The 23747-nt window shown below is 39.7% G+C and overlaps 1 protein-coding gene across 1 annotated transcript in view; it reads right to left on the reverse strand.

The window, feature by feature from the left end:
• The window catches only part of RTF1 (RTF1 homolog, Paf1/RNA polymerase II complex component), a 51499-nt gene that overhangs the window by 20394 nt on the left and 7358 nt on the right, over positions 1 to 23747 (reverse strand). Inside the window, exons 2-4 of the mRNA XM_069461236.1 lie at positions 17933 to 18043; positions 6281 to 6428; positions 2807 to 3011 (exon numbers count right to left, since the gene is read on the reverse strand). Of these exons, the coding sequence (XP_069317337.1) occupies positions 2807 to 3011; positions 6281 to 6428; positions 17933 to 18043 (464 nt within the window). The remainder of the gene's footprint in view (positions 1 to 2806; positions 3012 to 6280; positions 6429 to 17932; positions 18044 to 23747) is intronic.

The raw sequence follows: 23747 nt of genomic DNA on the forward strand, positions 1-23747 counted from the left end.
TATCAATGGAATGGAACTGACCATGCACAAATAAACCCATATATCTATGGCCAACTTATTTTTGATAAGGATGCCAAGACCATTCAATGGGGAAAGAATAGCTTCTTTTCAACATGTAGTGCTGGGACAAGTGAATATGCAAAAGAATGAAGCTGGAACCCTAGCTCACACCATGTACAAAAATTATCTCCAAATGGATCAACAACCTAAATATAAGAGCTAAAACTATTATAAAAATTTTGTATTAAATATAACACTACCCAAAGAGTGAAAAGACAACCTACAGAATGGGAGAAAATATTTGCAAATCATATATCTGATAAGAGTTTCATGTCCAGAATATACAAAGAATTCTTGGCTAGTCACAGTGGCTCACGCCTATAATCCCAGCACTTTGAGTAGCCAAGATGGGAGGATGCTTGAGGCCAGGAGTTCTAGACCAGCCTGGGCAACATGGCAAGATCTCGTCTCTAAAAAAATTAAAAATTAGCTGGGCATAGTGGTGTGTACCTGTAGTCCCAGCTACTCAGGAGGCTGAGGCAAGAGGATTATTTGAGCCCAGGAGTTTGAGGTTACAGTGAGCTATGATCACACCACTGCACTCCAACCTGGGTGACAGAGTGATATCCCATTTCTACAAAATAATAATAATAATTTTATAAAAATAAAAACAGGCCAGGTGTGGTGGCTCACGCTTGTAATTCTAGCACTTTGGGAGGCCAAGGCAGGAGGACTGCTTGAGGCCAGGAGTTTGAGACCAGCCTGAGCAAGAAGAAGGAGACCTCATCTCTATAAAAGTAAAAAAATTAGCGGGACATGCTGGCATGTGTCTGTAGTCCCAGCTACTTTGGAGGCTAAGTGAACTGTAATGAGGTCACTGCACTCCAGCCTGGGTGCCAGAGTGAGACCCTGTCATTCATTCATTCATTAATAAATAAATGAATAAAATAAAATAAAAACAAAGTTTGAGACAAGACATTCATTCCTTATTTTTGAGCTACTTTGTGATTTTATCATAGGGCCCCAATTGGCTTTATATCACAACCTCTTGCTATGCTCTCTACAGTTGAGAAATACAAATTTTAGAAGTCATTCCTGGCCGGGCGCGGTGGCTCACGCCTGTAATCCTAGCACTCTGGGAGGCCGAGGTGGGCGGATCGTTTGAGCTCAGGAGTTCGAGACCAGCCTGAGCAAGAGCGAGACCCCACCTCTACTAAAAATAGAAAGAAATTATATGGACAGCTAAAAATATATATAGAAAAAATTAGCCGGGCATGGTGGCGCATGCCTGTAGTCCCAGCTACTCGGGAGGCTGAGACAGGAGGATCGCTTGAGCTCAGGAGTTTGAGGTTGCTGTGAGCTAGGCTGACGCCACGGCACTCACTCTAGCCTGGGCAACAGAGTGAGACTCTGTCTCAAAAAAAAAAAAAAAAAAAAAAAAGAAGTCATTCCTAACCATCTGGCAACTCTAGCACAGTTTCTTAAGTGCTGTTTGTTCCAATACAGGTAACCTTGGAAGCACTCATACTCAAAACAAATGTCTATTGCTTGCTGCTGACTGAAAGCCAAACATTCTTGTCTAGTATAACACTCATCACACTTAATGTCTCCAAAAGGGACAAACAAGCTCCCAGATGAAATGGTACTAACTGTTGCCAAAGAAATGCTTCTATTTTTCTGTCAGGGTATTAGGTAGATAGGGAAGGAACCTAGTTCTGAGGACTATTTCATTTCCTGAGACAAAAGCCAAGTTTATTTTTACCTTGAAATTCTGTTAGGAGATAAGAAAGAACTTTTGCCATTTAAAGTATGGTACAAGTTCAGAACTGAAGCAGCTTCTGAATATCAAAAAGCAATTTAACATCTGAGTTTTTAAGAAATACAAAAACCATGTTAGAAAGACAGACACCTAACTTGTATATAATGTGGAGAAATTCCAGATCGTGAATCCTGTCAAGACAGGGTTCCAAATGTGAATTTTGGAAAATTATTTCCACTTGAAAGCTTGAACAATTTCAAGCCAATTTGAAAATATAAAGCTGTAAAACACCATTTGTTCATTTAATTTTTACATGTCATTTGATATGTTCCTACATTATTCAGTAATTACTGCATTCATATTCTAAAATCAAGGCAATCTCATGATTTCCTCACTACTTTTTGGTGAGTAGAAATCAAACCATATAATGATCTCTATCAAGACGAAAAGAATGTCTGTAAATCCCTTCAGATTTCTGCTTGTACTGCCTGTGTTACAGAATAGGTAAAATAATAGGAAATGTAAGGCAGGAGAGGATGTTGCTATAATGCATTTTATGGAGTCAGATGGTCCCAGGTTTAAAATCCAGTTCTACCATTTACCAGCTAAATGACATTGGGCAAGTTTCTTCTTTTATTCATTCAACAAATAGTGCACATCTGCATGCCAGCCACGGTTCTAGGCACCAGGAATAGAGTAGTGAACAAGACAAAGTCTCTGCCTTCATGGAGCATACCCCTTGGTTACTAAATGTTTCTAAGCCAAGTTTCTGCCTCTAGAACATGGTATAACCAACTTCATAGAGATGTTGTGAAGATTAAATAATGTCTTACGAATAAAACCTTATGAATAATGCACATTAGTAAAGCCAATGGCACTGAATAAACAATAAATGTGATCTTAAATTTTTTAAAAACACCATTTGCTTCTCATCAAGTTAACAATCACATTGCCAAATGCCAGTCTCCATGTACAGGCCAGGTGTGAAGAAGAGGAGAAATTCAAGATAAGAAATAAGTAGAAAAGGCAGAGTGGTTACAACCTTACCTTCTTTTCAACACCTCCCTCTTCTCTATGCGATTGAACAGTTCTTGCTCTCTCTCTTTTTCTGTCATCTGTTCTAGACGGGCCCTGTCTTCCTCATCTCCCATGAGGTCCTCTCCATAGCCATCATGGAACTCTTCATCTTCTGAAGAAGAGTCTGAATCTGAACTGGAAGAGGAGCTGTTGCTGTCAGAGTCTGACACTTCACCTGCAACAAAAGCCCAAACACAAGATTACACTGCGCTACAGAAGACTGAGGCCATAGGTAACTCCATAGTGTTGATCATCATCATCCTTGGCTCTCCCAGGTAAAGTGGCACATAGCTACCTCAACTCTCGTAGGACCAGTCCTTGGTCTGCCTTTGGTAAAGACAAACACAGGTTAGGGAAATTTAGAATGGAATAAGAAACCAGCTTGTTCTTTTTATTTTATTTCTTTTGGGGGGGGGGGAGTCTCACTATGTCACCCAGATTGGTATTGAACTCCCGGGCTCAAGTGAACTTGCCACCTCAGTCTCCCAAGTAGCTAGGCCTATAGGCTCATGCCACCACACCAGCCAAGCTTGTTCTTTTTAATTCAAATTTTGTATTTTGAAAAAAATTGCATGCCTAACAAAGACAAGATGACAAGAAACCGCCCCCCCAAAAAAGAAAAAAATTGCAGACCTAGAGAAAAAAGTTCCAAGAATAGTTTGACATCCATACATCCTTTACTTAGATTCACCCATTGTTAGCAATGCCAATTTACTTTCTCCTTCTGTCCACATATATAAAATAATGTACACATTTTTATTATTTATATTGCCAAACTAAAAGTTGCAGAGATCATGACTCTTTACCCCTAAATATTTCTCCTAAAGGGGGACAGTCTCTTAAATAACCAATTATACAGTTATCAAATTTAGGAAATTTAACACTGATATAATACCATTAATATTCAATATTCAGTCCATATTCAAATTTCACCAAATGTTCCACTATTTTCCTTTACGGCCACTTTTCAGCCAAAGTAGGATCCAATTTAGGAGTACACGTTATGCTTGGTTGCCATGTCTCTTTAGTATCATTCAATCAACATCAGCCTTTCATTTTCATGCCATTGAATTTTTGAAGAGTATAAATCTCCAAAATTGTCTAATAGAATTTTGTGAGATGGTGATAAAAATATTCTGTATCTGAATAGTAGCCACCATATGTGGCTACTGAGCAACTGAAATGCGGCTAGTACAATTCAGAAACTGAATTTTTTTTTTAAATATTTATATTTTAAAATATTTTTATTTTAAAAATAGGCCTGTGTTCAGTTACACATTCCCCCCACCCCAAGCTGTGATCATATTTCTTTTATTTTGATTTGGGAAGAAAATACTGGAGAAACAGAATTTTAAACATCAATTTTTTTTTCTTTTTGAGACTCTCACTCTGTTGCCCAGGCTAGAGTGCAGTGGCATCATCATAGCTCACTGCAACCTCAAACTGGGCTCAAGCTATCCTCCTGCCTCAGCCTCCTAAGTAGTTGAAACTACAGGCATAAGCCACCACGCCTGGATAATTTTTCTATATTTTGTAGAGACAGTGTCTCGCTCTTGCTCAGGCTGGTCTCACACTCCTGGCCTCAAGCAATCCTCCCTACTCAGCCTCCCAAAATGTTCCACCAACTGTTCCAAAAGGATTACAGGCATGAACCATTGTGCCCAGCCTAAACATTAATTTTTAATTCAAGTTTAGATAGCAACAGTTATCAAATGTCCCCCAATTTGGTTTGGTTGGCTTGTTTCGTTAAGAAACAATTCAGGTTATAAATTTTGGCAAGAATACTCCATAAGTGATTGTGTTTTTTCAATATATCACATCAGGAAGTACCTGGTATCTGCTTGTCTTGTTATTCGTGATGTTAATTTGGATTACTTAGTTAAGGTGGTGTCTCCCAGATTTTTCCTTCATAAAGGTACCTTTTCCCCTCTGTAGTTATGTATGGGGAGATGCTTTGAGACTGTACTTGTATTTGTTTCCCAACAAACTCTCACTCAATGGTTTTATCAATCATTGATGATTCTTGAGTAAACCAATTATTACTATGATGACTGAAAAACTGTCATTTTTCTAACCCTGTAATTTCTTCTACATTTATTAGTTGGCATTTTTATTTATTTATTTATTTTGAGACAGGGTCTTGCTCTGTTGTCCAGGCTAGAGTGCAGTGGCGTCACCCTAGTTCACAGCAACCCCAGACTCCTGGGCTCAAGCAATCCTCTTGCCTCAGCCTCATTAGTAGGTACCACCATCCCTAATTTTTTTTTTTTTTTTTTGTAGAGACAGGGTCTCTAGATGTTGCCCACGCTGGCCTCAAACTCCTGGCCTCAACTGATCCTCGCACCTTGGCCTCCTGAAGTGCTAGGATTACAGGTGTGACCCACTGGGCCAGGCCCTTAGTTGGCATTTTAAATGCCAATGTTTTAATGAGTCATTAAACTAATTATTATGAATGCCTAATGACAATGGATCTTGATAGGACAAAGGATGGCACGGAAAAAGACAGTATATATTACCAATGAGTATTAAGTTAAAGCAGCAATTAAACAAGAACTGTGCTTGACTGAATTTGAACTAACATTCACAGGCCTGTGCTTAAAACCAGGTCAGGCAAATTCTATACAAGCCAGTTTGTAGGTAAGTATCACGATTTTTTAAAATTTAAAGTTTATCATTCTAGTCCTGGAACAAGTTCACTTTTCAAGTTAGTGTTAACAGAAAATTCTGGAACTGGCTTCCAAAAAAGGAACATTTTCTCCTTTTTTTTTTTTTTTGAGATAGACTCACTCTGTTGCCCAGGCTAGAGTGCCATGGTATCAGCCTAGCTCACAGCAACCTCAAACTCCTGGGCTCAAGCAATCCTTCTGCCTCAGCCTCCCGAGTAGCCAGGATTACAGGCATGCGCCACCATGCCCAGCTAAATTTTTCTATATATATTTTTAGCTGTCCAGCTAAGTTCTTTCTGTTTTTTTTTTTTTTTTTTTAGTAGAGAAAGGGTCTCACTCTTGCTCAGGCTGGTCTCAAACTCCTGAGCTCAAATGATCCGCCTGCCTCGGCCTCCCAGAGTGCTAGGATTACAGGCGTGAGCCACTGCGCCCAGCCTCTCCTGAGTTTTGTATCTGGTTCAAAAATTCAAGGATTTCCCTTCTCAGTTGGACCATACATGACAAAGAGAAAGGAGAAGGCACTCAGGGTAAAGTGAACTGAGACTCATGCAGGGACTCTTCATGGGTCCCATGGACAGGTTTCAGGGGTCACACAAACCCTTTGGAATTGCATGCAGCTTTTTTGCTTCATTCAGATTCTCAAAGGATTCATGACCATTGGAAAATTAAGGACCACTTCTCGAAAGGCAGAGGTCACGCTGTAATGCAGGCACCTTTCCTCCCTTTATGCCTCTGCATCTTCAACCTGACGAGAGTGGGAGTTTCGGGCTAAGCTCACCTTCCTCAGGGGCTGAGCTCTCAGCTGAACTGTCTTTGTCTGAACTGCCTGAGGAGGCAGTTTTGTTGGCCTGTTTCTTCATGGTTCCTTTCTTCTCTATTTTTCTGGCTTTTCCTTTCTTCTTATTTTTATTGCTCCCAAATGTCCACTACAAGGAAAAAAGAAAAGGAAAACTGAAATAGGAATAGGGACTTTATTGGGAAAAGCTGGAAGATTCAAGAGTTAAGAGTCTCTGACATTCATTTTTGAACCCCAAACAATACACTTTATATGAAAAAAGATACAGATTTCTGAAAACTTGGTTAAAACTTCATAACTTCTGGTTTGGAATTTTGTAGAGATAGTAGAACATTTACATAATAAGCATAAAATTTAATTAAGATTTTTTTTTTTTTTTTTTTTTAAGAGACAGACTCTTAAAAAAAAAAAGTATTGCCAGGACTGGCCTTGAACCCCTGGGCTCAAATGATCTTCTTGCCTCAGCCTTCTGAGTAGCTGGGACTAGGCATGAGCCACCACTCCCAGTTCATATATTTTTTACTGCAACAGAAAAACAAAGATATCAACTTTATGGCAAGTAAACTGAATTAACTAAAACAAGAAAAAACAGCTTCTAATGTTTTCTGTGGCAGAAATGGCAGTAATTGCTAAGGGTTGGTTGTCCAGGTTTCAGTACACAGAGAATGGTTTAGTTCTGCAGTGACTCTCAGGAAGGCAGGGAATGAAGCTTATGCCCAGGACAAAACTGTGGACAGCACAAGTTTGAGGACCACTCTTTGGCATGGATGGCAGCACTGGCACCAATTCCAAGGAGGCACAAGGTAAAGTAGATCATTAAATACATGTGTGTATATCTTTTTTTAAAAACCTATACACGGGCCGGGCGTGGTGGCTCACGCCTGTAATCCTAGCACTCTGGGAGGCCGAGGCGGGTGGATCGCTTGAGGTCAGGAGTTCAAGACCAGCCTGAGCAAGAGCGAGACCCCCGTCTCTACTAAAAATAGAAATTATCTGGCCAACTAAAAATATATATAGAAAAAATTAGCTGGGCATGGTGGCACATGCCTGTAGTCCCAGCTACTCAGGAGGCTGAGGCAGGAGGATCGCTTGAGCCCAGGAGTTTGAGGTTGCTGTGAGCTAGGCTGACAGCCACGGCACTCACTCTAGCCTGGGCAACAGAGCGAGACTCTGTCTCAAAAAAAAAAAAAAAAAAAAAACAACCTGTACACACTATAATGTTTAAATTGGATCATAAACATGAGATTCTAGATGTCTTAACACAAGGAACCTGCAATTTGCTTCATCAGAGTAACAGACAGGCAAATACACAGTTAACTACCCCAAGGCCCAAACAACCATCTTCACCAAGCACTTTAAATTATAAGGCTAAAAGACCATACAATTGCTTCAAAAATTAAAAGACTATTTAGTTACTATTACACTGTACCTTCTTTGATATTTTAACTTGTCAATTCAGAATGATTTTAGAGGCTGGTAATCCTAGCATTCTGGGAGGCCAAGGTGGTATGCTTGAGCTCAGGAGTTTGAGGTTGCAGTGAGATGTGATGATACCACTGCACCCTACAACAGAGCAAGACTCTTCTCCAAAAAAAAAAAGAAAAAAAAAAAAAAGATTGGTGAAAAATACTTTACTTGGGAACTTTATTCTATGTACCATAAAGAATAATCTTCATCTTTCCATTATCATAGGCTGAATATCAAATCTGGTATTAACATAAAATTTCTACATCTAATATTTAACAAAAGCATAAAGTCTTTGCTCCTTCTATAATAAGTTGATAAATTAACCTCCTACCGTATAATAGCTAAGATCAGAAGCAAATTTTTTTTGGTGAGTTGGGGTGGGGTAAAGAGGTAGTTCTGAAGAGGTTTCCATCTTAGAAATTTCCCATGAGTTATTCTTAAGAACCACATTCTGCTAGTGTACTTTGATACAATATTGTGAAAGGGTGCTATTTTAATATGCTGGTTTTCATTTTAAATTTACTATTATTTTATTTTATTTTATTTTTATTTTTTTTTCCCCCTCCCCAAATTTACTATTATTTTAATTGCCACTTTATTTTTGTACTCAAGAGCTAGGTAGAAGGGACAAGTGAAAATAAAACAGCCACATGTTCTAGTATGATATGTTAAATGAATGAACAATGACTTCTCTTTATAAGTGAATTTACTTCTTAAACTGTAACATTTTGACACCTAAAGCATTATCTGTAAATCCTAATGCTTCTCTTTTTAAACTGAGTTTTCAACCGTTTCAAATTATAATCATTCCAGGAAGATAATTTTCTATCTAGTTTGAAACACTCCAAAAGAGGACAAAGTGTTCAATTTCTTAGATAAATGAGCTAAAATATATCAACTTCCTGTGCTGACAATACAGATACTACTAGAGTCAATACAATATAAAATATCTTTTGCATTGGCTCTTGTTACAAGAAATAGCACAACTATACACATAATAGATGCAAAATATTTATTTGTTGGTTTTGAAAATGGGCATGACCCACCTTTTCCAAATAGAGTGTCTTAGCCCTTTGTACTTCTAATCCAATGGGAGTATGAAGAGATTGCAAGCATAAAGGTTGAGCTATCAGGGTCACATGTGTGTCACTGTGGCTAGGTCTATTTTTGCCTACAGATTTGGGTTTCTCATGTGGAATAGAGCCAAATTCTGGACTCCCTAGGGGAAAAAATTGTTTATAAGGGCAAAATGACCTAAATGTAAAGTCACACAGGTGAATGTAACTCAGGAGGTGCTAAGAAGCAACCTGGCTTCCTTATTCTTCCAAATTCCATCTGCTTCAATCTGCCTCAGCCTGAGCTTAGCAACTTGTCACTCATGTGTAGTCTATAATGTATCCTTTGTAAGAGAGGGAGAAACGACAAGAGTGAAAATAGAAGAAAATTAAAATGCTTTGATTTAAAGGGGGCTTTCCTGGCTAAACTTGAATGTGAGGAGGGAACCTCATCTTATTCTTCCAACAATTTTTGAAAGAAATGAGATGACACAGTTGCCTTGCCTCCCATGAGGCTGACTCAGTCAGGTCTATCACACCAAAGGCAAACCACCGACAGCTCAATATGTGACAAGCTTTTGGGGGAATTATAATAATGTGGGTGACTTTACTTCTAAAACTGAAATTTCTTTTTTTTTTTTTTTTTTTGAGACAGAGTATTGCTCTGTTGCCCAGGCTAGAGTGCTGTGGCATCAGCCTAGCTCACAGCAACCTCAAACTCCTGGGCTCAAGCAATCCTCCTGCCTCAGCCTCCTCAGTAGCTGGGACTACAGGTGTGTGCCACCACACCCAGCTAAATTTCTTTCTATTTTTAGTAGAGACGGGGTCTAACTCTTGCTCAGCCTGGTCTCAAACTCCTGACCTCAAGCGATCCCGCACCTCGGCCTCCCAGAGTGCTAGGATTGATTACAAGTGAGAGGCACTGGGGTCTGCTCCTAAAATTTCTTATAAATATATCTTTCAGTATTGAGAAGCTGGATTGCAGCTACTTGTATAGTTACTCTCTACAAAAGTATTTTATTCTTAAATAACCTTTAAAATCTAATTTTAAGAATAATATACGGGGGCCGGGCACGGTGACTCATGCCTGTATCCTAGCAGTCTGGGAGGCCAAGGCGGGAGGATTGCTTGAGCTCAGGAGTTCGAGACCAGCCTGAGCAAGAGCGAGACCCCCGTCTCTACTAAAAATAGAAAGAAATTATATGGACAACTAAAAATATATATAGAAAAAATTAGCCGGGCATGGTGGTGCATGCCTGTAGTCCCAGCTACTTCAGAGGCTGAGGCAGGAGGATCACTTGAGCCCCAAAAGTTTGAGGTTGCTGTGAGCTAGGCTGACGCTACGGCACTCTAGCCCAGGCAACAGAGTGAGACTCTGTCTCAAAAAAAAAAAAAAAAAAAAAAGGAATAATATATGTTTATTATATGAGGCTTTGAAAATATAGAAAAGAATTTTTTTTTTTTTTTTTAAAGAGACAGGGTCTCGCTCTGTTGCCCAGGCTGGAGTACAGCAGTGCAATCATAGTTCATTGCATCCTTGAATTCCTGGGTTCAAGCAATCCTCCTACCTCATCCTCCCAAGGAGCTGGGACTACAGGCATGCGCCACCATGCCTGGCTAATTTTTTCTGTATATATTTTTAGTTGTCCATATAATTTTTAAAATTTTCTGTAGAGATGGGGTCTCACTCTGTTGCCCAGGTTGGTCTTCAACTCCTAGCCTCAAGCAAGTCTCACACGTTGGGGTCCCAAAGTGCTGGAATTACATGTGTGAGTCATTGCACCTGGCCAAGAAAAGTATTTTTAAAGTTAAAAAAAAAAAAATCACCCATATTTCTACCACTCAAAGATAAATAATCACTTAAAATTGGAGAAGGGGGTAATCTCAAATGGTCAAGACTTGTGGCAGGAAGAATTGATATAGAAATGTCTTAATCTAGACATTAGCCCAGAGATTGCTCACCTATCCCTGCAAAAGTCTTATTCTCTTAACTCTGAGACAGAGGGAAAATGAATTCTTTCATTGCCAGAGTATGGTAGTAGATGGAGTCTAACAAATAAAGGACAGAACTAAAGAGACAGTCTTACACTTTCTCCAGCCAGGAAGGAGTAGAGGAAATGACCTGGCATTTTCTTAATTCGTTTGGGAACTATGGCTCTACTGAAAAGCAAGCTCTGTTGTAACCCTAAAATGCACCAAGCATGATGCAAGAATGAGAAAACAAGGGCCTGCTGGTCTGCATCTGAACTCTGGGAGGCCAGAGCATCCCCCAATGACAGCTGCTCGAAAACCACCTGGTAAAAGGAAAGGATCCATTGTCAGAACTGCTTTCCTGAGCATAAATATATGGGAGCCACACACAACATAAGAAAGTCTTATGTAAATATGTAGTGAATAAAACCTAAAACAGAGACTGGATGCAAGATGTTTCCTTATCTAATAAATTAAAAGAGATAAGCAATTTGACTCTCACTGATGTAACAGATACTCTAATGGGCAGCAATTATCTAACAATACAAGGAAGGTGAGTGCTACATAACCCTATGGCCACCTTGAGTGTGTGCAGAATGTTACAAGCAGGTCTTCATTCTGGGAAGCAGCTGTCCTTCCTGGCACTCAGCTGAAAGATGGGAAGGAAAACAGGGTGGGGAGTGGCTGCTTTAGACTTGGGTGGCATTCAGATGCTGAATACTTTGAGCATCCTGGAGGCAGAAAAGCAAAGACACTTCAAGATTTTAAAGAGGAAATTATCTCTAAAGGCCAAGGAATACCCATATTCCTAGGCCTCAGGACTCAGAGTAGAAACCACTCCAGCCCAGTTACTCTGAACTGAATTTACAAGTGGAATAAAATACTTTGAAGTACGTAGGGTTAAAGAATTATAGCTGGGCTAACGACAAACTACACTGGGATTAGGGGTCAAAAGAAATGGGAGACAGCCCAAGCCTTTAATCTGAGACTGTTTCCTTATGTGTAAAGTAGCAATAATACTGCCTTGACCACTTATCAGGGTGGTGTGAGACTAAAAGGAGACAAAATAAGAAAAGTTTAGAGCACGTTAGAAACCATGAAGTTCTACATAAATACAAGGTACCATTTTAGAAAAAGGAAATCAGAACTTTCATGAGCCTCTGTTTTCTTATCTGTGGAATAAGGGACTCCTGATGACCTCTAAGACTCCTAGTGTTGTAGGATTCCATATGAACTGAATGTTATACCAAGTCAAAGCAGTTGTCAGAAGGGTTCTGTAGTCATTATTCTAGATCCTGACAGTGGCCAGAAAGAGGTGTGTTTGAGAGGGCATGGTTCCTGATTTAGGTGTTTTTTTTGTGAAGGTAGAAAAGTGTCAGGAGTTTAAGAGTAAACTGCCCAAAGAACATGAAGAATAACTTTGTTTTCCTTTCTGCTGTGTAATTAATCAGACAAAGTACAAAAGACACCATTCTATTTTATCATGCAATCACATACATTTAACTAAAAAGCATAAAGAATCCCTGCACTCAATCACAAAAATTTTTAGTCTGGTTTGGACACAAAAGCACAAATGAAACATAAGTGATACCCAAAAAATGTACAATATAATTAATACTATATCATTTGGTAGGAAATATCAAAATTGTAAACAATTTTCAATTTTGATTTGTAAACAAATTTGACCAAGCAGTCGATGAAAATCACCTTATTATTCCAAATATAATTCTTGCGATGAGATTTTAATAGTTTCTAGATAAATAAGGTGCTATTGTATGGATGCCTACATAGTCAAGAGCCAAGAAGTATATAGAAATAAGGGTCTTGAGCAATCCAAATAGCTGTCATTAAGTTTAAATACTAAAGCAAGGTATTCCAACCTAAACTCTACTGGGTATCCTGGTTTCCTGACCCCAGAGCAGATTAGACACGGAAACTGGAAGTAGAGCAGATTACCAAGAGATGAGCACAATGGTCACATCTTACCTACAGTGGAGAAGAAAGAAAAGCTGTAAAAAGCAGTACCACACAGTTCAGTATTTTGGAAAGCATTATTTCATAGTAGTAGAACTGCCATTTGTAGTCATGGATTTTTTTTTTTTTTTTTTTTGAGACAGTCTCTCTCTGTCACCCTAGGTAGAGTGCAGTGGCATCATCATAGCTCACTGCAGCCTAAAACTCCTGGGCTTAAGCAATCCTCCTGCCTCAGCCTCCAGAGTAGCTGGCACTACAGGCACATGCCACAATGCAAGGCTAATTTTTCCATTTTTAGTAGTGACAGGGTCTCACTCTTGTTCAGGCTGGTCTCAATACCTGAGCTCAACCAATCCTCCCAACCTCAGCCTCCCAGAGTGCTAGTTTTTGTTTTTTTTTTTTCTTTTAAAGAGACAGGATCTTACTCTGTCACACATGCTGGAGTGCAGTGGTATGATCATAGTTCACTGCTGCCTCAAACTCCTGGGTTCAAAGTGATCCTCTTGCCTCAGCCTCCTGAGTAGCTGGGACTACAGGTGCATGCGACCATGCCCAGCTAATTTCTCTTATTTTTTTTGTAGAGATGGGGTCTCACTATATTGTCCAAACTGGTCTGGAACTCCTGGCCTCAAGCAATCCTCCTGCCTTGGCCTCCCGAGCAGCTGGGATTACAGGTGCAAGCCACTGCACCTGGCTCAGTACAGTCATGGCTTTAAATCAACAAGAAAAACTACTCTATATAAAAATTACTACCACAATTTTTTCAAATATAGTGTTTTTATATTTTAAACTTTCAAGAGTTTAGTTTCAGTATTGGGATGATTCATTCCCACGTGGAACATCTTATTACAGAAATGTTGTGTGTATGAAAACTTTACTAAACCAATATATACACAGGAAAATATAAGCTCAGCAGTGAAGGCCTTTATTGGAAACGTGCTAATTATGTATTATCTGTATGGTAAAGTGGTAAAAAAATGCTCTTAGGTATCTAGGCTAACTTCTGAAAAAGCTGTTAAATAAATTTATAAATAAGAGATAAGCTGTAGGTCTATCTTTTTCAGAATGTTCTATTAGTCTTTTTCTATTGATAAAAATATTAGAGCCAACAAGAGATAATAGAGTGTGAATAGTAGCACAACTAGATCAAAGTGGGAGAGCCTGAAAGATCAGCTGGGATAAGAGCAAGAGAAGGAAGAAGCTTCAGAAAGAAATTATGTAGAAAAAAATGGAATGGGGGAAAAACAAGAAGAGATTAGAATCTTTGAAGAGGCAGGTGGGGGCATAAAGGCAACCTGGGGAGGCTGACAAATGTCCTGAGGAAGAGGAAACAGGTGTGACAAGTGCTGAACTATAGGGCTGGGCTAAATGCTTTTATTTCTCAAAAATGTTGAAAACAAGACTATTCATGAAGCTTTTTGAAATAATTCTTGCTTAGGCAGAGGGTATTAGAACATAGTTTAACTGTTTCCTCACTTGTCTAATGTAGTTATATTCAATTTTGAACAACAAAGTTTTTTTTGGACTCCAAAGTAACTTTTACTGGTAAGCAGTGAAAAATCTAGGTTTCTTTCTTATCCAGCTGGCAGCTATTTGTTTTATATGCTCTACCCTGTTTCTAAAAAGGACTCTAAACTACCTGATGTAGGACCCTGTTCCTCTTAACAAGTGGACTTCTTTGTTTTAGCCATTTTTTTAACCCCAACCCATGAGTGAATGGCTACTACCTTTCCTCCTCCTTCTAACACTATCAAATGCTTTCAGGGACAGGAAGTGACCGTACCAAAGTGCCATACCATAGCATTATGACCTTTAACCACTGAGGTATACTTCCCAATTTCCCAGGCTTGAACAATGTAAGCCTTACAGAAATAACTTTGCTTCTTATTTTCACAAGATATCATTGAGAATAATTCATTTACCAAAAATAACAGACAAGTATTAAACTGTCATTAAACTTAGGCTTTTCCCCCTGCAAAGATACTATATATGAAACATCTACTTATTCTCTCACTAACTGGACTTTTATACTTAATGTCCAGTGTATTCACTTTTTCTGGATAGGAAACTATCGTAACTTCTCTCCATTTTTCCTCCCCCCATCAATGAGCTAGATACTTTCTTGCTCTAAAATCAGTGCATGTCTCTCCTTATCACAAACTACCCATTAACCTTTTAGCTAAGTTGTTCTTGACCAATTTTCTGTCCTACTAAAGGACAAACATATTTCTATCTGTATTCATGGCTCACTAATGACAACAAACAATAAGGGAGGCATACATAAGTTTGAAAAAACTTCAGCGTAGCTTCTGGTACAAGCAAGCTCCATGTGACTTAGAATTGCCATTTGAACAACCAAATTTCTAAAAGGCAATCTGTAGGTAATAAAGATAGAAAAGCCAAAGCAGAAATGAAAGATACAGCAAAATCCTTTAGTATGTGGTTTTTTCCCACAGAGAGATGTATAAATATTCCTTATGAGAGAGGTAAGAAACAAGAGCCACTGTCTCAAGCTCTTTTTTTTTTTTTTCCCCAGAGAGAGTCTAACTCCGTTGCCCAGGCTAGAGTGCTGTGGCATCAGCCTAGCTCACAGCAACCTCAAACTCCTAGGCTCAAGCAATCCTACTTCCTCAGCCTCCGAAGTAGCTGAGACTACAGGCATGTGTCACCATGCCCGGCTAATTTTTTGTATATATATTTTTTTAGTTGTCTAGCTAATTTCTTTCTATTTTTTTAGTAGAGACGGGGTCTCGCTCTTGCTCAGGCTGGTCTCGAACTCCTGAGCTCAAACAATCCACCCTCCTCGGCCTCCCAGAGTGCTAGGATTACAGGCATGAGCCACCGCGCCCGGCCTGTCTCAAGCTTTTTATCTAAGGATAAAGTCCCCTATCCAACCTAAAACGTCTACAGCAGCCATAAATCTGAATTCACAGTAATACCATTGAGTTCTCCAGCGGTTGGCAGGATTTTTGAAAAAAACATTTTAATAGTTATTTTCTTAATTATACAAAATAATGAAATGTTTGCTCTACCTTTAGGTGCTCTGTGCTAAGCTAGTACCCTGGGTCAAAGAGACATGATGCAAACCAAAGAACAGGCATCTTTCAGAACGGCCATGATAGAGCAGAGACACTGCTCTTGCCAGGGTGGGCCTGGAGGGCTGGGACCTGGAGGCAGCAGCTGGAGCTAAGAACCTTACAGGTGAAAAGTTACTCAAAGCCTCATTTTCTACTGGGCAGGGTGCAGCTTGCCTGTCAGCTTTTTCTCCAATAAGTGCATAAATAGTTGGGTAATATTCTAAGGTGAGGACTTTGTGACTCATTAAGTAGCTGCAAGTAACAAAGGGAACTGTAAAGGACTTTATGGTCCTGGATCTAGTGTATTTTTTTTTTTTTTTAGAGACAGGGTCTCACTCTGTCACCCAGGCTGGAGTACAGTAGCATGATCATAGCTCACTGAAGCCTCGAACTTCTGAGTTCAAGCAGTCCTCCCACCTCTGCCTCCCGAGTAGCTGGGACTGCAGGTGTGAACTACTGTACCCAGCTAATTTAAAAAAAAATTTTTTATAGACAGCATCTCACTACGCTGCCCAGGCTGGAACTCCTGGCCTCAAATAATCCTACCACCTCGGCCTCCCAAAGTGCTAGGATTACATGTGCAAGCTACCACACCTGGCCTGGATCTACTCTATTACAACTTCTGAGGTCCTCTAATGATGTGGAGTTGACACACACTCTGCTCTCTTAGTAGAGGCACCTAAAAAGGATGAAGGGAATCAATACTTCTGTCGTTTAGAGAGGAATCAGTGACAATTTGGGGGTAACCTCCAGTTCAGTTTTCCAGTGACTTTTCCATTTCAGACATACATTTACCATTAAGAGGGAGGGGGCACATGTTGGAAACATTTCTTTAACTGCATACTTAGGACTCTGACCTAACAATAGGAATATGGAGACTAACGAGTTCCAAGGATGGTAATTGCTTCTATCTTAAGAAACTACAAAGACCAAAAACACATTACAGGGTATTCCAGACACAACACAGGTTCAAACCTAATAGAATATTGAGTGGGGAGGTGGGAACCACAGTAGCTGACCTCTGACACATGAAAAACAAAAGTAGTTTTAGGAATAGTGGGAGAGGGAATTATTTCAAGATTTTCCTGTATTGTCTATGCATTTAAAAAAAGAAAACAGAAAACAAAACAAAAAAGCAAATTTCTTCATAGACCCCACTGATTTTCTCAGATTGGGTTATTTTATCAATTTGAGAGGAATTAAAAGTCCTTCTTTAAACAAAGGAATAAACATTAACTACCTCTTGTAGAAAGAAATTTTAGGTCTCCTAAACTACTGAAGATTAAGAGAACATCACTACAGTCCATCAGAGTGCAATCATCCCCCATTTGCACATGCAGGGCACTAGTAAACACTGCCCAGTCGTTAACTGAATTTCATTATATTAAACAAACATCTTTTACTTTACTGTTAAAAAATACTTCCCTGCAAGGTAAGAGATTAAACACAAAAGCAATATCCAACCTCTCTCCAGGAAATTACTAAGGGGAAAAAAGTGTTTAAAATCAAACAAGGAGCAAGTACCAGTGCTTCAAACACTCCCCGCCTCCGCCCCCATCCCTGTCTTCCATTAAGGTTCTAGATCTTTTAGGGCCTGGCTTTGTTTGTAAGTAGTTTGGGAAAGTCACCTTGGTGAACAGATGGATTTTCTTCCTTTAAGGTTAACACCATCACTCTGAGGGATGTCAAATCAATAGTCACAAAGAAAGCTTCTCGTCTCACTATTTCCCACTAAAATATGGCATTCCTGATAGAACTTATTTTCTAATATGAAAGTCAGACTAAAAAATGACTCAAAAAAAAAAGAAAGTAAAAGAAAAGATGATTAATAAGTTGTGTCCCTTCTGCAATAAGGCTAAAAACAAGGCTAAAGAATGGGCTAAAATGCCCTGCAAACGGACCCACTAGGTAACTAGCAGTCCAATGAATATAACATTCAAGAGCTTTCCTTACACAATTTTCTGTCCCTAACAAGTTCCTGTAGCTCTTAGGCTGTAGGTCTCAGTTTAAGGAAACAAGGTGACAGGAGTCACCAACTCAGGGTCCTCAAATATCCAAGAGTCCCACAGGCCTAGCCCCTCCACACCCACCTCATCATCACTGTCAGAAGTCTCAGAGTCTGACGAGGCCGCAGGCTGACTCACAGGTGGCTCCTTCTCCTCAGAGTCACTGCGCTTCCGCTTTGCCAGGGACAAGAGTTCCTATTAGGGCAGAAATAATCACATTAGTTTTGTTCAACAAAGAAAGAATGTCCAATAAAATGCCCACCCTCTCTAGATCTCTTTCACATCTCTGTGCTTTCAACTGAAGGACGTCATCATGGGGACGTCCATCACGTGAACAAACTGATTGCAGTATTCCTAGGTGCTTAAGAAATGTTTCCAAAATGTGCCCCCTCCCTCTTAATGGTAAATGTATATCTGAAATGGAAAAGTCACTGGAAAACTCAACTGGAGGCTACCCCCAAATTGTCACTGATTCCTCTCTAAACAACAGAAAGTATTGATTCTCAGGGACTGGTAAGAACCAAGTTTACAAAGGTAATTTGCCCACTGTTTTAACTGGTATATCTAACTAATAGTCCAAGCGTCCCTTTTATTAAATTGTATGGTAACACTGGCATTTGTGGAGCTGTTTTGAATAAGCTTACAAACTATAAATTCCTAAGGTCATTTTATATTTTGAATGCTTAAATCAGAAAAAAAAAAAGTATACTTCTGGTATTTAATCCAGGTTCTGAGAACAAACAGTGAGTATGGCCACTACAACAGAATCCTAATTTGACAACCCCTATATTCCCATTCACCACCTCTGCTTTGCCTGGTGATTTAAGTGAGATTAGAGGGCCAGGGAGGTGCCAGTAAGCAAGCCATGGCTACAACCAGGATTTGCTGTCACATGGGTCCCTTTCTTCCTTTACTTCTCTCCAACTCAGTCTAGTCACTCAAAAACACAACAAAAGTTTACCTGCTCTGCTCTCTGCTAATACCAATACCAGTCCACAATTATACTGTACTTACTAGATGCCAGGTACTTTTCTAAGCATTTGACGTTTAATCTTCACAACAACCCACAGCAAGTATTACTATCATCTCATCCCCATATAAAGATAAAGAAACTAAGGAGCAGGAGACAGGTTAAGTAACTTACCCAAGCTATGTAACTTACCTAGTAACACAGCTAGTACATGATAGAGCCAGGATTCAAACCTGGGCAGATAGAATCCTGGCTCCTAATTTAGTCATGGTTTACTAGTCTGAAACATTTTTCCCTTCAGCCAAAACAGACAAAATCCAGCTAATAAACACTAGTAGTATTATTCCTTGACGATCATGGTGCTATACAATTATGGGTCAAGTGCCAAGCCAGATTTTAACATAATAGACAGCTACAAAGTATCTGTTTTCTTCTTCCAGTCTCTTTCTATTTTAAGAGTATACCCTCCTTCCTTGGCCAGAATGAGAAATGACCTTCTCAGATTAAACAGCTGACACTCTCCCTTGTTCATAAGCAGTCATAAAATGTTACTCTTCTCATTTCATTAGAGAGAGCTAGCATAACAACTTCCTCAAAAGGCTTAAGATTGTAAGAATACCGTACTCTTTCAAACCCAAATGGTACTCTACAGACCAAATGCAAATTATAGAAATATTTGTGTGTATGGTCTTTTTAAAAGTTGAGGTATAATTTATATACAGTATATTTTTTCCTTTCTAATGTATAGTTCTGTGAATTTGACAAACACATACAGTTTAACCACTACCACAGTCAAGATATAAGACAGTTCTATCATCCCCCCCAAATTCCCTTATCTTCTTTACTTATCTCTTCCCATCCCCTGGCAACCACAAACCTGTTTTCTGTTCCTATAGATTTGCCTATTACAGAATGTCATATAGATGGAATCATAGAGTACAGAGCCTTTTGAGTCTGGCTTCTTTCATTTGGTATATGCATTTGAGATTCACCCATGATGCAACATGTATCAGTATTTGAGTCTGTCCCTGTTTATTGCTAAGTAGTATTCCATTGTATAGATGTACCAGAACTGTTTAACCATTCATCAGTAGAAAAATATTTGGGTTGTTTCCATTTTGGGGTGATTAATATATATCCATGTACAAGTTTCTGTGTATGGCCAGGTGCTGTGGCTCACGCCTGTAATCCTAGCACTCTGGGAGGCTGAGGCAGGAGGATTGCTTGAGGTCAGGAGTTCAAGACTAACCTGAGCAAGATTGAGACCCTGCTTTTATTAAAAAAAAAAAAAAAAAAAGTTTCTGTGTAAGTGTAAATTTTTATTTCACTTGAGTAAATACTTAGGAGTGGGACTGCTGGGTTGTACAGTATATAGTAATTTGTTGATGGCCTTTACTATTACTTTTTTTTCATTATTACCTTAATGCCAATTTATAAACTTTAGAAAGCCTTCTGGTAAGTAATCTCTTCTCTGACCCCTTGAGGGTCACAAACAGACTAGAATTCTTGTTTTAATACTAACTCATTTTAACAGAGATTTGGATACAGTATCAAATACTTCCCTGAAACATTAACTATTATATGCAGTAGATACCTATTAAAAGTTACTGTAACTAAGTGGTAAGATATTAGTACTGCCTTCCTGTTAAAGAGGTTCCACTCTATACTAAAAACCTAACAAATGGCTCTTCCACATTACTGAACAATTGCATGTAAAAAGCACAGTCCCTCTTGACTACATTAAATACCATATTAACAACAGTATCATGCTCACTTCGGCAGCACATGTACTAAAATTGGAATGATACAGAGAAAATTAGCATGTAATTATATTAAAAAAAATTTTTTTTTAAAAACCCAATAGTATGGAGATAGCAAAGACCCTCTTAATGATGTGAAAGATGCACTTTCTACAACTTAAGGATTGTATAGGAAGTTACTGGGGGAAATCATAGCAAGGTTACTCTTTTTAGTTCAATCCTTTAGTTCAACCTATTGAGGGCTCATAATAGACAGCTGGATAGACCAATGTGCAACCAAACAGTCTTCCCAACACTGCACATATAAAGAGACCCATCAGATTTGTTAGGGGTGACTTATCAAACATGGGTACTCTAAAAAGCCAATCTGAGGCCAGGCGTGGTGGCTCACGCCTGTAATCCTAGCACTCTGGGAGGCCGAGGCGGGCCGATCGTTTGAGCTCAGGAGTTCGAAACCAGCCTGAGCAAGGGCGAGACCCCGTCTCTACTAAAAAAAAAATAGAAAGAAATTAGCTGAACAACTAAAAAAATATATATATATATATAAAATAGGCTGGGCATGGTGGCGCATGCCTGTAGTCCCAGCTACTCAGGAGGCTGAGGCAGGAGGATTGCTTGAGCCCAGGAGTTTGAGGTTGCTGTGACCTAGGCTGATGCCACGGCACTCTAGCCCTGGCAACAGAGTGAGACCCTGTCTCAAAAAAAAAAGGCCAATCTGAAACTGATCCAGGCACAAGGCATAGGTCTATCTGTAGCTCCTTCCTGCCAGCCCACTTCTCTATGCCACCCTAGCCGAGACAACATTTCTGTGTGTCCAGTGGATTTCTCTCACCACCATCCCTGTATTTCATCTCATGCAGTGAAAACCTTCCCTATTTATCTCAACATTCCCCTAGGGGAATGGAGTGTGGGGTGCCAGGATGGTATATCAAATTTAGACTGAACTAAAGATCTACTTAAAATAATGCCAATGCCCAACCTATTATAGGTAGAGCTGTGCAGAGTCCACATCTGGCTTCTAGAGCAGTTTCATTAATATTGCTTAAAAGCCATATTTAACATTAAACTAGACCACAAAAACTGAGACCCCAAAAATAAAGCAAGAAAAGGAGAATAAAAGCCCATATAAATAAACTTCAAGAGGTTTTTATAGCTAATCAGCACACAGATCTTTTTCACTTATTCATTCTATAAATATAACTAATGTAAATAATTCCTACCAGCCAGATGTCCAAATATCCTGGTTTGCCCAGGACTGTCATGGTTTTAGCACTAGAAGTCCTGCATTCTGGGAAACTCCTCAGTTCTAGACAAATTGGGATGCTTGGTCATCCTACTACCAGCACCCATTATGTACCATGCCCTGGGTAGAGAGTAGAAGAAAAGATATATGGTCCCTGACCTCACAGAATTTGAAATCAAGTGTGGGAGACAGACAATAAGAAACAATGAATTACATCAAATGATAAGCGCTAAGAAGGAAATCAGTCAAGCCAGTGGCACCGGGGACCAGTTTATGGAAGACAATTTTTCCACGGACGGGTGGGAGAGATTGTTTCAGGATGATTCAAGCACATTACATTTACTGTGCACTTTATTTCTATTATTATTACGTTGTCACTTGCCACTCACTGATAGGGTTTTTGTTTTTTTTCTTGAGACAGAGTCTCGCTCTGTTGCCTGGGCTAGAGTGCCGTGGCATCAGCCTAGCTCACAGCAACCTCAAACTCCTGGGCTCAAGCAATCCTTCTGCCTCAGCTTCTCGAGTAGCTGAGACTACAGGCATGCGCCACCATGCCTGGCTAATTTTTTTTTTATATATATGTATTTTTAGCTGTCCAAATCATTTCTTTCTATTTTTAGTAAAGACGGGGTCTTGTTCTTGTTCAGGCTAGTCTTGAACTCCTGACCTCGAGTGATCCTCCCGCCTCGGCCTCTAAGAGTGACTGATAGGGTTTTGATATGAGTCTGCAAGCAATTGATTCATTATGGTCTCTGTGCAGTCGAACCTCTCTGCTAATGATAATCTGTATTTGCAGCCACTGCTATTTGAGCCAGTGCTAGCATCACTGCCTCAGCTCCACCTCAGATCATCAGGCATTAGATTCTCATAAGAAGCACGCATCCCAGACCCCTTGCAGGTGCAGTTTACAGTAGGGCTCGCGCTTCTATGAGAATCTAATGCCGCTGCTGATCTGACCCAGGTGGAGCTCAGATGATGCTGCTTCACCTGATGCAAGCAAAGGGAAGCAGTTGTAAATACATATGAAGCTTCTGCTGCTCACCTCCTGCTGGCTGGGTGAGGGCAGGGTGGGGGAGAGGTGGGGTTAGGGACCACAGAGTCCAGCGAATGGAGGGCCTATCCACAGTACAGTGAGTGATTGGGGAGGTTTCTCTGAGGCAATGGCACTTAGGCTGAGACTAGAAACTTTCGGAGAGGAAACGAGGGCGCAGTTTTCTGGACAGAGGCCTTCAGATGAAACAGCTAAGTCCCCGAAGCTGATAACAGCTTGGCTTAGTCAAAGAACTGAAAGAGAAACAGTGTGGCTAAAGCTTAGCAGGCAAGGGGGAGAATGGAATGGATGGGTTAGAGGTAAGAAGAAAACAGATGATTCTTAGTTTTATAAAGCAGGGTCAGGAGCACAAATTTTATCTGAAGGCAGTGGGAAGCCATCAAATGGTTTTAAGCAGGGGAGTAACCCAATCTACCAAGGGTTTTTAAAAGAGCACTGCTAGAAAAACAAATAAAAACAAAACAAGAGGGGCCAGGGGAGAAGAACAGAGAGGAGCCAAAAGGAACCCACAGCAGTCTCATGTGAGTGGACTGTGGCCACAGGGACAGAGAGAAGTGGAAGGACTTGAGAGATGATGAAGAAATAATAACACTTCACAGAGTTTTAAGTTTAAGATGCTAATTCCTAGTCTTCCCTTCATAGCAAAACTGTTCGTAGAGAAATATGATTTAAACAGTGGATAATGGTTACTTTTCAGGAGTAAGGAAGGGAGCCATTATATGCATATATGTTTGTGGGAGAAGGAAGTATTTTTGGTATTGTTGGAACTCTTTCAACAATTTTTTTAAATAATAATTATTTTTTTAAATAGTAGTAATAAAACAAACCAAGGCAGGTGCAGCAGCTCAGGCCTGTAATCCTAGCACTTTGGGATG

This window comes from Eulemur rufifrons, chromosome 2 (assembly GCF_041146395.1).
Source record: "Eulemur rufifrons isolate Redbay chromosome 2, OSU_ERuf_1, whole genome shotgun sequence".
Classification (NCBI taxonomy): Eukaryota; Metazoa; Chordata; class Mammalia; order Primates; family Lemuridae; genus Eulemur; species Eulemur rufifrons.